Source organism: Glycine max, chromosome 15 (genome assembly GCF_000004515.6).
Source record: "Glycine max cultivar Williams 82 chromosome 15, Glycine_max_v4.0, whole genome shotgun sequence".
NCBI lineage: Eukaryota > Viridiplantae > Streptophyta > Magnoliopsida > Fabales > Fabaceae > Glycine > Glycine max.
This window is the reverse complement of record NC_038251.2, coordinates 1,975,148-1,992,522: the sequence shown is the minus strand read 5'-3', so window position 1 is coordinate 1,992,522 and position 17,375 is coordinate 1,975,148. Positions and strand designations below refer to the sequence as shown.

The following is a 17,375-nucleotide window of genomic DNA, read 5'->3' as shown; positions in this document are numbered from 1 at the left end:
CATGTGTCATGCAAATTTTTGAAGCGTAAACTATCCTAGTTCCTATTTGCGTGGAAAATACTGCTGGCTATTGTTGAAATTCGCAAATGGGATATGACAGATATCAAAGTAAGAAATGATTAGTTTAGTCCAATTGATTAACAAATTAGAAAGAAATTTCAAAGATATGTCAGAGAAGCATATCTAAGAAAATAATTATACTTAGTTTTCTTACAAGTATAAATAATGTAAAGTCAACTATAAGGAGGTGCAGTTTTGAAAATATAACTGCAGCTTATCCATTTCCATTGAAGAGTATGATTTCTGTGTCCTTAGATTCAGAGATCAGTCAATAAAATACAAATATACTATTATTTTTCTTACTCGTGTCGTGACTTCCGTGTTGGTTTGCAACTTGCTCACCACATTTGAGTATTTTAATTAAAAGATCACTTTATATATATATATATATATATATATATATATATATATATATATATATATATATATATATATGAAAGTTAAATAATCATTGATCACAAATCAAAGTCACTAAAATTTGTGGTGAAAAACTTGAGCACTTTTCACGAAATTACAAGTTCGAATTTTATTGCCATCGATGTATAAGAAAATATCTTAAATCATACATTCCAACAAGGAGTTTTTTTTCTTCTGCCTTGTAAGAGCAGTTAAATCAAACATTAAAACTACGTACATATATTATAAATTTATAATGCATCATGACATAAAAATGTAAACACAATAAATAATTGGTAAGACTTTTGGAAACTTTTAAATTTGCTAACTTATGAGCTATTTGACCAAAATAAGTGTGGTGTGGTGGTAACTGATTGGTCCAAATTTGAATGAAACAAAAATGTGATTGACAAACGAAAAACCTAAAAGGAAAGTTTTGTAATATATATATTTTTAACCTTTTATTTTTGTGATATTTAATTCTAACCTAGCTAGCAACTAGTGTGATTGATATCGTGTGCGATTGCTGACCAAGAAACAAAGGAAACCACCGAATTGAACTTATCCAGAAAACATGGTTAACATATACAGGATTAAAAGGATATGAACACATGCAACTGGGTTGCATTAAAATGAAAGGACTTCAATATTTTTCAACAACTGCTCGTGCTTAATCACTTTTAGAAATTTCCTACAGCTCTGCTGGTGAATTCGCCATGTCTAACTCAGAATATATCCTGTGCTTATCTACAACATATATATTCCTCATAGATATGCTGATTTGGTGTGCCTACTTTTTGTTTGGACCATAAGTTTTTCTTCTACCATCAGTTCAATCGATGTTTATCCATTTAAAGGGGATAAAAAAGGGTTGAAATTTTCTCGTGAGTGCATGCAAATTTATTCAAAAGTAAAACCTTCCGTGAACTTTATTCAAGGTTACATACAGCGAGCTAGTGAAGTGGTTTTAATGGATTTTCATATTAGCCTTGGACATTGTGACTATAACATAATATCCCAAGGTGTAACAGTACAATTAAGTTTTTTTTTTCTTTAATATATGTCATCACGAAACGACAATGTCAATTAGGACAAGATTTGTTAAAAATTTAAATATTTTTAGTATTGATCCGTCCAATAATAACGCGATAAGTCAATAGAGTATCGCATCACCGATTAAGTAATAATACGATAAGCTAACACACTTCATTGATTTAAACGAGTATCAACAATAAAAATTAAAAAAGATTAGATAGTAAAATAAAATAAAAAATAGGTAGTAAACTAAGAAAGGAATATATTATAATTAAGTATGAAAAATATAGTCAAAATGCATGAGAAATTTTTTTAAGGAGATAATTTGCAAAATTTTGAAAATTAAGAGAGAGAAAATATAATTAAGTATTTTTAATTGTAATGATAAATTTGACAGACCATTACAATTTCAAATACTAAGTCGATTCATAATTTTAATTTCAATGATCATTTCATTTTATTTATTTCAACAATTAATTTGGCTATTATTATCATTTGAATAACTAAATTGATTAATAATATACAATTTCAAAGATCATTTTATTAATTTTAGAAACTAATTTAACAAAAAATTACAATTTTAAATATTAAATTTGTTATTCACTCTAAAAAAATATAGAAATGAATTTAGGTACAGGTTTGAGTTAGAGAATTTCTCCTTTTCTGCCCTCATCTTACCCGTTTCATACTCACTTAATAATAAGAGCAGTGATACACAGTCCAGCAACAGTAACACACCCTTGTGACATCTGTTGATGTGATGTTTTATATAATATTTTAATATTTAATAAAAAATAAAATAAAATTATTATATAATAAAATAATGTTTTTATAAATAGTGTTTAGCGATTTGTGTAACATTTTTCTAATAATAATATTAAAGCATGAAAGACAATAATGTTCTGAATTGTTTATCTGACAGACCGGTAGCCCGAAGAAGGGTCGCGTGTATGCCTGTATTCATTTGAAGGAGAAAAAAAAGTTTGTGCTAAGAAAAATGTTTCATAAACATGTTTTATGCAATTTTAATTTCTTTCATTTGGAAATTAAGAATGGTTCGTTTGATTTTCACAAACCACGTGAATGAAGTGTTCTCCACGCGAGTTAATTTTCCTTGTTTACTTCTCTGGTGGGCCAATGATTTATAACTTTTTCAATGTAAACGTTGCACTAGACCACCTTTTACTACAATTATAACCTCGCTCTCATTTGTTAAAGTGCACTCAATGCATCCTCCGAAAAGTCTTTTTTAGAAAAAGTAAGTGACCTATCCAGTTATTGTGAGACTCAACATAACTCTTGTTATCAATTCCCTTATTATGTAAATTTTCAGGACAAAATTACAAATTTTCTTTTACAGCGTTTTCCACATTTTCATCTCCTATTTCTCAATAAAAAGGATTCATAATTCACTAAAACTTGGTCAAGAAGCAGCTAAGTTTTTACATTCTATAACTCAAAATTTCCTATTACGAAAAAAAAAAATCTCTCTTATACTTGGATGTCTTTCGTATATATTTTTTTCACACTACAAATACTATTTGGTACAAAAAAAAAATTTAAACAGCTACAAATGTACAAACTTGGTTCACTTTTATTTTCCTTTTTAGTTAAGTTAAAGTTTTTGATAAAACCAATAGTTTAATTAATTGGTGAATATGAAATAACTTAAAATTTAATAATTATATGTTTGTGTGTTTAAATAATTATTACATTTCATATTTCAATTTATTTTAAAAAATTACAGTAAACCTTTAAGTTCTCCTTAAATAATAATAATAATAATAATAATAATAATATATTTTGGTTTCTGAAATTATAATAAAAAATCAATTTTGAAATTAGTAACTATCAATTATTTAGTCTTAAACGTTGAAATTAGACAATTTGATCTCTAATTTTGTCACCTATCAATTATTTTAGGCCTTGACTTTGGCGCGTGCATCAATAAATTTAATTCATAATTTTACTGCACATCAATTAATTAACTTAGTTTCTATACGAAGGACCAATTAAATTGAGTTATGATTGTCAATTTTAGGGATCAAATCGATAATAATAGTCAGAAGTTTTGGTTAAATAATTAATTTTGTAATGTTATGGAATAGGGACCAACTAGATTGATGGTGCTAGATTTAAGGACTAGATATGATACTTGGGAAATTTAAGGACTATTTTTTTATACATGCATATCTATTTTATATTTGTTTATATTTGAATTCAATTAATTACTATAAATGAAATACTTTAAATTCAATAGTTCATAAATTCAAAAGCTCAAATAGAAAATATAATGGATAATTTGTTTATCGTGTTATTAATGTAATATTTACAAGTTTTATTAACAACTAATCATTTTGATAAAAGAATTTGGTCATTACCTTAATCAGTAAAGGTTCTCCTTTTAATAATATATTTTATTCATAATATTTAAATTTAAGACCGTACTTTACTTTAAGATATTTAAGCTCAATTTAACTCACATACTAAATTTGCTTCTCTATATAATATTTACAGTTTAAATTGATTGATGCTTGTAATTGTAGATATTAATTTAGTATATTATTTTTTATTTCAAAATATATTTATTAAATGAAAATGAATTTATATTATAAATTTGTTACCTTTATATTAAGCATAATAAAGAACGAATTACAATAAAATAATTATCTTGTTAAAAAAACATATTCTCATAAGAAATTATACTCTTAAGAAATATGTTTATATTAAAATATCTAAAAATACTCTTCATTTTCTTTCTTTCATTATTTTTATCCACCTACCCTATAAATAAATTAAAAGATAGTAGTTATATTCACAAATATCATTTTTTTTCTTCCCTTTTTTATCTACCAAAAATGAAGGTTTACTACTTTTCTTTCTCTTGACCTTCAATTAAATTAAAAACTACATAAAATTCACTTTTTTCTTTCTATTTTTTCTTTCAAACAACGTGTGAAGTTAAAACTCGTGCCTGCAGAAGTTCAAATTTGTTTTTCCTTGAAGCAAGAATAAGTAATATTTACTTTTTACGTTTTTTAAAATATTAGACGTGAATGTGTACGTGGGTAAACGTGCCTAATGAACTACAGATAAAAAAAAAAGTGCTTAATGCATGCACAACAAGACTTACTGGGATAACTGACTACTCAACTGAAGCAGTTCACCTCCCTCGATCGAGGATTTTGATGGGCCAGTTTACTGGGTTTACCCGAATCTTATAAAACTTATAGGATTAAAATTATTGACCTCCTTCTCTGCTTTTATAATGGGAAGGACACAAATTACTTCGATGTGTCAACACCAAATGGGCCTTCTCCTAAAGTCCAATTAACCAAGTCTTCTGTAAAAGTTGCCTAGCCAAGCTCTTATGGTCTCTACGTAATTGCCAATCTTAATTGCTTTCTGCATCCCGAAAATTGAAAACTGCTTCTTACAACCTTTTGAAATGTTTTTTTAACTTCTAATTCGGAAGCCAAAACTTTTACAAAGGTGTCATAAATCCGGAATGTAATCTTACCAATCCAGAAACTAAAACTGGTGTAGCAAGCAGCAACCTTGGATTTTTCCCGTGACCTATAACCCATTCCCTAACATTTCTTTTTTTGGGCTAGGCTGGCTAAGTTTTGAACTTGACCAGGTTATATAATGTTAAAATTTAAGTGTATAGTAAAATTCCACATTAAATAGGTTGAATATCTAATAAGTGAGAAAAATATTTATAAACCTAAGTCTTAAGATTTTAAGTTAAAATATAATATTAAATTTACTTATAGAATTCTTCATAAATTTATTAGTGAAAAAATTCTTCCTAGTATTTATCTCTTTTAGTTGCACAATAATATGTATAAAATAACTGCCTCCATGAAGGAGTGTGGCTGAGACTGACTGATCAGCATAGATGGATCTTGCAGGTCCAATTCACCAGGAAACTTTGTCCTAAAGATTTTGTTGATAGAAGAGATAGTAAAGTCTTTTGTATAAAAAGCCATGCAAACGTTCTAGCAAAAAATAATAACAATCATTTAGACAAGTCTTGCTGATAATCGTACCGTACCATATCATTAATAATATTGGAGTATGTCTTCCTTCCATTACTTTTTTTCTTTTTTACCAAAATATACAAGATTTTGTCCTTAAAATAAATTCTTCTACTGCATTGTGATGTTGTCATGATGAATCACCTTTTGCCACGTGGGAGCCAACGTGTGAAAGGCTGGAATAATAATAATGCAATAGAATGGAATGAGTGTATGAAACAACCACATCGATCGGATCCGTACACGTGGTCATCATCGTATGAATCGTCTTTCTCTTTCACAATTGGGTGGATCCCACTTCAATCACTCATGATTGTGGTTTTGATCTGCATCCTCTCAATCTTCTGCTCTCACAATATGTTGTTACATGATTACAATGTCACTCGTGAATCGTCATCGTGAGTGTTAAGGTTGATGCCACGTATTTGAGAAATTATTTCATAGCTAATAATCTAATATGAATTTCTTGTATGCAAAAATGCACAACAAAAATTTTATTTTAAAAAAGTCTGAACATAATAAAGAATAATTTAACAATGGAATATCAATATGTAAGATTACGAATACACGTAAAGCTCCTACATCTATCAATATATTAACCTTTCATAATTAAACATACACATTTATATTTATATTTCTATTTTTAATAATCATTAGATTTAAATCTAATGGTCAAAATCACTGCTACAGGAACAGCTAGCGCTAGCATACTTGCAGAGTATCCACGCACTATGCATACTACATCCAAGGAAAGGAAACAATTAGGATATATGAGCATATGCCACGTCAAGTAATAGTCAGCATTAATCTCCATGATTAACTGTTCCGTTAATTTATTTATTTTGGCGATATATCAATCGTGACTTTTCCCACTTCATCTTTTTGGCATGACTGTAATTATTATATTATTATTGGTTGGTGCTAGACCTTGCCCAACCTAATTATTGCCAATATATGGTATAAATATTTAACTGCAATTATTTTGGAATAATTAGAAAGAAAAGCAAAAAAATATACATATTAAAAAGACTACTATGTGACCACGATAGAGTGGAGTGGACCATACTTAAATCTATTGTCTGCATACAAGGGGAAAAGGGTTTGTATTGAAGCTATAGGAAATCTTAATTGAGAATCGAGATTTGAAAATTGAAATATAGGCAAGCGGTGAATGCATGATTGAAGGACTTGGATGCACCATACACTATTACTTACTTAGTTAATTAAATATTTTTGTTTGGATGAAAAATAAATAAATAATATGCATAAATTAATACAAACATATATTTCGTAATTGTAATTTATTAAAATAAGAGTGAATGGAACAATGGATATATGTGTATATTTGTTAGATTAAGTGTGAAGGATATGCATGCATAAATACAAAGTTATTTTTCAGAATTATAATTTGTTAATCTAAGAGTGAAGGAAATGGGAGGGATATAAATACTTTTTTTCATTGAATATGTGTACATATTTTCAATCAATATTTTAAAGACTGCACTGTTTTTAACGTACATTTACGGCAACTTCTTTTTGTACTGCCTTTATACTACAATGAGTGTCCAATAACAGTGCTATCCTGTTAACGTCGTTTATCGTGCCAAATGTTTATGGAACCAACATCATTAATTTGTAGTTTTATGGAATTACATAAACGTTGAAAAATTGATTATTAGGGAAAGTTGATCAATTTTTTGGATTACAAAATAGCAACCGTAAGTCATGAGACAAGTCATTCATTTACTTCCATTGAATAATTTTGGTTTCACTGTATCATTTCGGCCCCTCAAATTAAATTTGAATGGCCAATAGGTCGACAATGTATGTTTTTACTCTGGTGCCCCATCATATCACTCAATGCACCAACTATATAGAGCCACAGATTTTTGCACTTTTATTTGTTGAGTTAATTAAAATGGGTAATATAATAGCTCAATGTCAAGCTGCATATTGTGATTCTTTAAGACATTCATGTGATCTAGGTACTTGACTAATTAAAATGAACAGTAAAAAGCGTGATCTATGTATTCCAACCCTTATACTGCATAAATTGTCTGTAATGTAGGAGTGGATTATCGAGGCATTTTGGTTGGGGCCGCTGTTTTTGCTCTTGTCGGGTAATACAATGTCATAGAGTATGTTGGCTTTATGAAGAAACTTAGATATTATTTTACATGTGCCTGGGATTCAAAACTGTTATATAAGGGAGGGGTTCCAAACAATTGGTGCAAGGAATTACTTGGTGGCAAGGGACACGGTCTGTAGCTATTACACCAAAGTAGATGGTGGGCTTGTGACTGTGCTTTGTGCCTGTAATACATTTTTTTGCTGATAAAAAAATGAACATTCCATAAAATTGTCAGATAGGATAAAGAAACTAAGATAGAAAGTTAATCCTAGGATTTTCAATTAGACTGCATGACAAGCAAGGCAGAAGGAGCAAGCACGTGTTTCGGAATCCAACTTACAAGTTACAAAGTACAAAGTACAAACACTAAAACATATCTTCGATCGTTAATCACTGCACGGTGAACCCAATAGCAAGTTAACAACCTTTTCACTTTTCACGTTTTCATGCCAAAACTGTGAATCATCACCTTTTTACTTAAAAAAATATTGGATAAATGATGAATTTCGTTCTTGTATTTTATATTTGACAATTTCGTCTTATGAAAATGATTAATTTCATCTTATACATATTCATAACAATTTCGTCTTATATTATAAATTCAATTTCATCTTAACATTAAGGGTCACCGTAACATGTCTTTGATGACATAACAAATTTAGGTATACAAAGAATTCAGTCAATCATGTTTTGGTTTAAAATGTTACTGATTTTTTTTTAATTTTGATTTTAAAATTTGCAAAAGTTAACAACTATTTTGAGAAGACTTTTCTTCCTAATTTCAAGATAATATTTTCTTCTGAAATGACGACAAAATGACCTTCAACAAGTATAACTTAACAATAAAATGATTAATGATAATACTCTTAATATAAAAACTTGCATGTACCATTAAATTGTAATATTTGTTCAATACACATAACTAACACATTCTCATCATTATCAAATAGAGTTAAATCATCCTCAAACTCTCTTTCTAGTACCAAATAAAACATCTTTCAAAATTGACTTTATCAATTGCAAGTCTTATACAGGTCATGGACAATCCAAACATTTAGTAGGTCAATCTCCAATGCATAGGGGGAAATCGAATGAAAATGACAACAACCGCAAGTAAAACGTCATCGTCCACCGTCATCTTGTCACAACCATTAGCGATACAAAGGCACGAAGAGGATAAATGAACATACTACAACTAACAAGTTGGTCCACACATACTTCACCTAATGTGTGACTTTCACTTTCACCACAAGGATTTGTCATATCATCTTTCATGTACCACATCACCAAAAAAAAATTTAACTATAGAATTAAATTATTGGTACATTTATAGAAATGAGAATTAAATTAATCATTTCACTACATAAAAAAACATATTTCTGACAACAAAAATCCTTCGAAAACCTCAAAAATCCATCATTCAAAATTTCTGATTGACCAAAATTTGTTGGAAAAATGGTCATAAGAAACTTTAACCAAGAGATTTTTTGACTGTCCGTTGGAATTTTTCAACGGAATTTTCCGTTTGCATAGTTGACCAGTCAAATTAACACAGAAATATACAATGCATATGTTTCCATCTATTTATTGTTTGCCAAAGATTCATTTTGTTTGAAGTATTTACAATTAACACAGAAATACAAAAACAACTTTGCATAATTTGTCACTCTCTTCTATAAATAATCAATTATTTGTGTCGAGTTCAATCAATGGACTTCACAATTATATATGGATGGGAACGATAAATAAGTACTCCACACCTTACGTGCATATTTGTCCAAAGTTACTTTTAAGTAAAAAATTAACATATATGTTACCTTTTATCAAACCTATAAAACCTTATGTACAGCCTGCTATATAGAATATATGTAAAAAAACCTACCTAGAAAGGTAACAAATAATAGAACTGAAATGGTTTATAAGGCCAGGCCAACTGTTATCAACTGGTTCTAGAACTTCATTTCACACATTGTGATAATTATCACATAATTAAAAATAAAATATGCAGTTGTCAACATGGCAATAAGCATGCATGGCAGCCTAGTCATTGCATTGATGTTTACTTTTTTTTTGGGGTTTAGTGGTGATGAGTGGAAAATTCTGCAATTTAATAATCAAGCGTTATGATCTCATGGTCCATTTTTAAATCTTAGCATTAGGATAAAAAATATATATTATATTAAAAAATTAGATCTATCTGAATGAAATGAAGCAAAAGAAAAAGGAAAAATAAGTTGGGAGTTGTGACTCACAGCAAGAAAAGGACAAATGCAGAAGGATGATTGAAACTTCAAATGCTGCTCTTTGGAATAGGGAAAGAAACAGAACTTTTAAAAAGGGAATGAATTATGAAAGCAGAAACACAGAAGCAGAAGGAACCAAATTGGGCACTAGCCAAAACCCAAATTGGACACGTGAACTTACTTCTATCAAGAGAAGGTGTCTCTGAAAAAAGAAATAAAAATACTGTTGTATTTGCTTAATACAACAATTTCGTTAAACATATAAACTTGGCAGAAACTTCTCTTTGTAAAAGAAAAACAAGAATCCAGATGGAGAAGGAGAGCGGAAACTTACCGAAGCCCTGACAAGGAAGCCAGAGAGAGAACAAGAGGAGCAATTGAGAGAAACAGAGGGGGAAGCGCGTAAGGGTTTGTAAAAGAGAATTAGAAGAATTGGGAAAGGAGGAGAGGGAAGAAAAAGAAGATGGGAATTTGGGAGAGAAGAGAATGGTAGGGTTGGAAGATATGAGAGAGACAGAGGGAGTTGAGCAAATCCTGACCTTGAGTGAGTGTGAGCACAATGGACAAGGTGAGGGCGAAAATGGCAGCGGCAGCGGCAGCGGCGCTAGCTGACTGAGGAGGGCTAGGGTTGGGTTTTTTTTGTTTGGGGAAAATTTAATTTTCCAACGAACAAGGAAAAATCTATGGGAATATTATAATTTTAGATGGAAAAATAGTCCATCTGTAATTAATTTAAATATTTTTGACAAATTATTTTTTGTGAAAAATATTGCGTCCGAAATAATATTCTTTCTTGTAGTGTTTCCATGGCAAAAAGACTAAATTGACAGCCAATGTAAAATAGAGGGATGAAATTGGTCATTTATCCAAAAATATTAGAATGGAAACATCATCTTTTAGTTTGTTTTTCTTCAAAACCTAACTTTCAAGGTTTTTTAAATCGTTCTACGCCGAAATCCAACCCACAAACCAGCAGCACCATCCATCTTTGACTATCCAACTTGCCTTTATTTTGATCACCTCTATCGATGAGCTCACGGGTAGGGAAGGGCAAAGTTAAGGAATGAGAATAAACAAATTTTGAGAAGTTGATTCCATTTTCCTTCGTATGTTCTTTCCTCCACAATGAAAATAATTTTTTGAACGTAGATATTGTTTCAAAATTTTCTTTCTTCAGTATTTTGTAATTATTAGTTTGATTAGTAGAATATTTATTTTAATAAGAATTTAATTAAAAATTACTAATTACTAAAAAAACCTCTTTAAATCCCCTAAAAATCTAATTAAAAAACCCATTATATTATAATGTCACATTGGTGATTTAGTAGTCGATATTTTCTTATTAAAAGTCAACATTATGAAAATTGACTGTTAAACCAAAATTATTGATTTTAAAAAATAATATGATTAAATGTTTATATTTTTTTATAAGAGGATTAAAATTATAATTGAATAAAATATGACGAACAAATTAAATTATATTTTATATTAAAAATTATAAACATACCTCTAGCCCCTAGCTTAAAGAATGTCCACTTGCTTAACTTGAAAAATATGCAATTGAAAGGAATCAGACATATTGTAACTATATCCTTACTTGTTAATTAGGGTCATAAATTTAATATATATATATATATATATATATATATATATAATGAAAGATTAAAATAAATTATACGAAACTTTTTTCTTCTTCTTTTTGACACGACACTTATTATAAATTAGAGTGGTATTTATCTTCTTAAAAGATAAATGATATGAGATAAAAATAATATGGAGGAATTGTATTGCATTCACCTTCTCGTTCACTTTTTTTTTTTTTAATTAGTAAATAATATTTTAATGGCACAGATGAGCTGGGAGATAGCATATGGTGTCTTGGTCGTGCAAGATCCCACTTTCAAAACCTTGCTCAGAGAACAATAAAACAAGATAATGACAAAAAGAAATGTTTTTCTATTGCCAATTTTTTAAGGTTTATACGTGGTGCTGGCAGCACAACCTTATTGAAAGATGAACAAACAGAAAAACAATGCAGTTTTGCGGTACCCACATACACCTTAAATATTGCAATAATAAAAATAGTATTATATCAACCAAATTGTAACATATTTAGAAACATTAATTCATGTATGTTACATATAATATAATCAAGCATAATGACTAAACCAGACATACGTCAACTGGACTCTGAAGGCTGAAGACATGCATTATTTGCAAAATTTTCAATTTTATTTTTTTAGCGTTCGCCAAACGCCAGATCTATTTGTGATATATATACACAGTGAAAGCATCCTATTACAAGCTAACTTCACTCAGTTTTTTACGTCTAAACCATGGGCATTCAAACTGAAAAGTCAAATATTCAATCATTGAAAAATTCTCATCACGTACAAGTGAGTCTTTAATTCCAAAGCAAAGGAACAAAAAACTAATAAAACAAATTTAATTTCAGTCATTGAGTCAATACGTAACCACAACAAATTGAAAACAGATAGAAGCATAGAATTCCATTTAAAGTGATCACTCGTTTTCTATTATTGATTTTGGAGTCAACTTGAGCATAAGTATCGGCAAAGCAACGTTAGCCGAAGTATGAGTGATCTTTGTTTGAATTTAAGCTGGAACTTATCATGTCTTATAACGGATGTGGGAGAACAGATGATAAAAAAATGGAGAAGAGGCCCAATTTTATTTTTAAGAAGAGACAAAACGCATTAGATGTCAGAATATTATATATTATGGATATAAATTGCTTGATTTCTTTTAATCAGTGTTGACAAAATTAATTTTAATCAAATATTATATATTATGGAGACAAAATTTGATGCTTGGGCGAGTGGTGAGAAAATTGATTTTAAATTAGATTAATTTTGGTTAAAATTAATTTTAAGTAATGTGATTTAATACGTATTTGGATAAACGTTGATAAAATTGATTTTGATGTAATTTGATTTATGTTTCTTAATATTTTCGTTATAAAATTAAATTAAAAGTAAAATTTAATATAAATTTACTAATCCAACTCTAAAAGTTCCTCAAAGCTACTTAACCTCACAAACAATTCTAGACCCAAAATCAATTTTAAAATTTTCTCAAAGGTAAAACCATATGAAAGTTGATCTAAAATCAATTCTTGAACGTGAAATTAAACACACACTTATAATATTTTTGTCATAAAATCAAATTATAAATAAAATTATATAAATACAAAATTATGAATTGAACGCAAAAACTACTTAATTAAATTTAAAACAATTTTGGACTCAAATCGATTTCGAACTCTTCTCCAACATACAACCAAAAATATCATAGTTTATCCAAAATAAATTCTAAAATCAAAATCAAAATAAATTCTCCTGCATAAAATCAAACAATAAATAATAAATCTGTAATACTCTTAATTTAAGTCACACAGTTACCTAACTAAAAAAGTATAGGACGGTGGGAGTGTCCAACTCGATGCTTATAGGTTGAGGTTGTATCCGTACTATAGTTGCAACATATATTAATAGTTTATTTTAATATTGATAATGACAATTACGAAATGAAAATGACAAGGCCGACAAAAATTTGTGCTCGTATAAGATGGTAGAAGGATGCAGAGATAGAGATAAGGGGGGACGCTTAGTATTTTGGTACGTTTGGCAGCTTTGTCTATGTACGTAGATCTATAACCTAAGAAATATTTAACCATGCAAAAGATTGTCTGAGCTATTTTTTAATGGGCAGCAATAGTTACAATGATGATGAAATGAACTATAGAAAAAAAAAAGTATAAAATACAGAAGAATAAAAAAAGAATTAAGGGCAGAACTCAGAAGCTTTTAGCCATGCTGGTTGGAATTTAATCAATGAATCAATCATGTCACTGAAATTTGGAAAGCAAAAAAGAGGGTCCACTACCTATGATGTTAAGTAGCATAAATGAACTTCTCCCTTGCTATTATTCTCTTTCCCTGTTTTTTCTCTCTCTCTAACTGTTTGTTATGTTATATATCTATCTGCATATACAAATGATACTCTCTTTTTACATGGTTACTTTTCCATCCTTTTTTCTGCTTACATTACGAGAGAAGGGAAAGGCAAGGAGTATGTGTATATAAACAAAAGCTTACATAAAAAATAATTGAGCTTGGTTAAAAGCAAAATATATTATAAACAATACATAAAGAAGGAAATTTTTCTGGTGTTGAGAAAGAGAACAGAGGAAAAGACAGAAAGAGCAACGTCAGAGAGTTTGCCGTAGGGTTCTCCTTGGTTTGTGGTTTCCGGTATTGTTTTGCACTGCTTCAGATACAGAGAGAAGGGAATCCTTCTTCTCTCTCTCTCTCTTTCTCTTTTCCTGAGTTTGAACTTGGAGTAACTGAGTCTATATTTTTGTTCATACTAGTGTGGTCATCACTGGATTTTCTTGGTATATATAAAAAAAAAACAAAATATTGTCTCTTGGGTTGGTTCCAAACAAGTAGAGGAAACTATCAATTAAGTTTATAGTATTTTGCTTCACAGATGTACAGAACTCTCTCCACTTTTCATTTTTTTTATTCCCGCAGATTATTTTTTCTTTGTTGGGGTTTCAAAGAGTAAATATTGTTAAGTAGTTAAGTTGTATATCAATTTTGCCTCTTTGTTCTGTTCTTTTCTCACTAGTCCAGTTCCAGCTTTTTCCTTTTTCTGTTTTAGGTGAGGATTGTCCTCAGATCCCAGAAGCTATCCAGACTTGTTACATACGAAAAACTCAGATCTATGGCTCATGACAATTCACAAAACTCCAAATATGAGAAAAGATGAAGGGTTTGAATATTTGATGTTCCAAAAACCATGTCTAATTTGACTTCTGCATCCGGTGAAGCTAGTGCATCTTCAGGCAACAGAACCGAAATTGGCACTGATTACTCACAACAATACTTTGCTCCACCACTAAGTCAAGCACAGCCTCCTCCACTAAAGAAAAAGAGAAACCTTCCTGGCAACCCAGGTTTCTTATTTATTATATCTCTATTCAAACTTCTAATAAGCATAGTTTGTTTTCTGTTTTGGTTTGTTTGTTGTATGTATTTGATTTGTTTAATGTTTATCTCAATTGGGTTTAACTTTTCCTTCTTTATTTTTTTGGTTTGGTGTTTGTTTTATTTTTCTTAATTGCTTATTTAGACCCGGAAGCTGAAGTTGTCGCCTTGTCTCCAAAGACTCTCTTGGCAACTAATAGGTTCATTTGTGAGATCTGCAACAAGGGATTTCAAAGAGACCAGAATCTCCAACTTCACAGAAGAGGGCACAATTTACCATGGAAGCTGAAGCAGAGATCAAGCAACGAGATTATAAGGAAGAAGGTGTATGTGTGCCCAGAAGCCAGTTGCGTGCACCACGACCCTTCAAGGGCTCTTGGGGACCTCACTGGCATCAAGAAGCACTTCTGCAGAAAGCACGGCGAGAAGAAGTGGAAATGTGACAAATGCTCCAAGAAGTATGCTGTTCAATCAGATTGGAAAGCTCACTCCAAGACCTGTGGCACTAGAGAGTACAGATGTGACTGTGGAACCCTCTTCTCAAGGTAACTAACCTAAACAACCATCAAGAATGACCATTTATGAATTACTTGTTCAGTTCAAAAGTCATAGACATCATTCATTTATGAAGGATGCTAGTATTTTAATCCGAGGTTGACTCAAATTCACATCTCTATATTCAAATTTGTACAGCATTAATTAAACCCACATTCCTTATCCCTTCTTACAATGGAGATGAAGAGGTAATATAATAAATAGTATATACTATACTATATAGTATATAGAATATACCTAACTATAAATATAATGACACCCTTGTGACTTGTGAGAGAGAAAGTGCTAGTATAATTAAGGAAATTAAAATTGAGAAAATTTTAATGCAGTGGCAGGTGCCTAACATGGAGTATGTATGTGTGTTGGGAAAAAAGAGTGGAAAAAATAATTTGTGGACTGTTACAGCACTTTAGTGACATGGGTTTGGTTTTGTTTTTATGTGTTTGTTTGTTTATGGCAATCATCTGCAGGAGGGACAGTTTCATAACACACAGAGCCTTCTGTGATGCATTAGCAGAGGAGAGTTCAAGATCAGTGACAGGCATAGGCATAGTAGCCAACTCAACTTCAACTCAACCAACTGCAGCAGCAGCCTCTCATCAACAAGACATCATCCATGGTAATAGTAACAATTTCTCATTGAAGAAAGAGCAACAAGCAGGTTTCAGACCACCTTGGATTGGACAACCATCACCCTCTTCTGCTTCATCATTCTTGGTCTCTCATCAAGAAAACCCTAACCCTAGAGGTGGTGGTCCTGGTCCCACTCTTCTTCCTCCTTACCAAACAGCTCCTCACATGTCAGCCACAGCGTTGCTGCAGAAAGCATCCCAAATGGGTGCGACGATGAGCAAAACCGGGTCCATGATTGGGACCCACCAACAACAGGCTCACGTGTCTGCCAATGCCGCTTTGAATTTGTCCTCACGTGACCACCAGATGACCCCCACTCTCCATGGCTTGGTACCTTTCGGGAATAAAGCTGTTCCTGCTGTTGGTAATGGTGTTTCTCCTTCACTCCTTCACCATATCATCGACTCTTTCTCTTCACCCTTTGAAGGGACTTCTTTTGAGGACACTTTTGGTGGTGCTGGTGGCGATGCCATGACGAAAACAACCACCGCCGATGACGGTGCCAGAGGAAACAATAATGAAGCCCTGACAAGAGATTTCTTGGGTCTTAGACCTCTCTCTCACACTGATATCCTCAACATTGCTGGTATGGGAAGTTGCATCAACTCCTCCCAACATAACCAAACCCCAAACCCTTGGCAAGGTTAGCTCCATATGTCTTATACATATTTGGTTTTTCTTTTTCTTTATTTCATTGGTATATATATACATTTATTTTAGCCTACTTTTTAATTTTGCTTTTGTTTATGAATTATGATATATATTGTCAATCTTCCCAAAGTGAAAAACCTTTCGGAGTCCAAATATTTTATTTTCTTATATGTAGTTATTTTACATATATATATATGAGCTTAGTATGCTTGAGTTATTATGCAATTAATGTAATTTTGATGCTTTCATAGATTAAATATAAGAAACCTGGCCGGTAAACACATTAATCTTGTTTGTCGATCGGTAGGGTTATCAATTATTAACTGTTTGAATTGTGAATTTCAGACAAAAAAATTAATTTTAGGCATCTCTCTCTCTCTTTTATTTTTTTTCAGAATTTTTAGGCGTATCTAAGAAGTACTAATACGTGAAGGACTATATCTATTAAAAAAAAATATATGCACGTGTTTTTAGTTCTCAATCAAGGACTAAAACCATATCCCTTTTTAATAAATATATGGAATAAAAACATATTAATTTTTTAGAGACTAAAATTAGCATATTTTAGATTTGTTGTAGTCATACCATATTATAATTACTATTAAGTGGGCTAAATGAA

The 17,375-nt window shown here is 30.7% G+C and overlaps 1 protein-coding gene across 1 annotated transcript; it reads left to right on the top strand.

Annotated features, from left to right (window-relative positions):
* The first annotated feature begins 13,771 nt into the window (after positions 1-13,771).
* LOC100820609 (protein indeterminate-domain 11) lies at positions 13,772-17,043 on the top strand. The gene is made up of 4 exons (XM_006597129.4): positions 13,772-14,179; positions 14,570-14,886; positions 15,063-15,462; positions 15,943-17,043. The coding sequence occupies exons 2-4, from the start codon at positions 14,730-14,732 to the stop codon at positions 16,751-16,753; spliced, it is 1,368 nt and encodes a 455-aa protein (XP_006597192.1). The 5' UTR covers positions 13,772-14,179; positions 14,570-14,729; the 3' UTR covers positions 16,754-17,043.
* Positions 17,044-17,375: the final 332 nt, after the last annotated feature.

Excerpts from the sequence above, each read along its gene's own strand:
- LOC100820609 (XM_006597129.4), top strand. The coding sequence starts at position 14,730 with ATGTCTAATTTGACTTCTGCATCCGGTGAAGCTAGTGCATCTTCAGGC. Across the intron at positions 14,887-15,062 it reads AAACCTTCCTGGCAACCCAG|ACCCGGAAGCTGAAGTTGTC; the intron begins GTTTCTTATTTA and ends TTGCTTATTTAG. Across the intron at positions 15,463-15,942 it reads TGTGGAACCCTCTTCTCAAG|GAGGGACAGTTTCATAACAC; the intron begins GTAACTAACCTA and ends AATCATCTGCAG.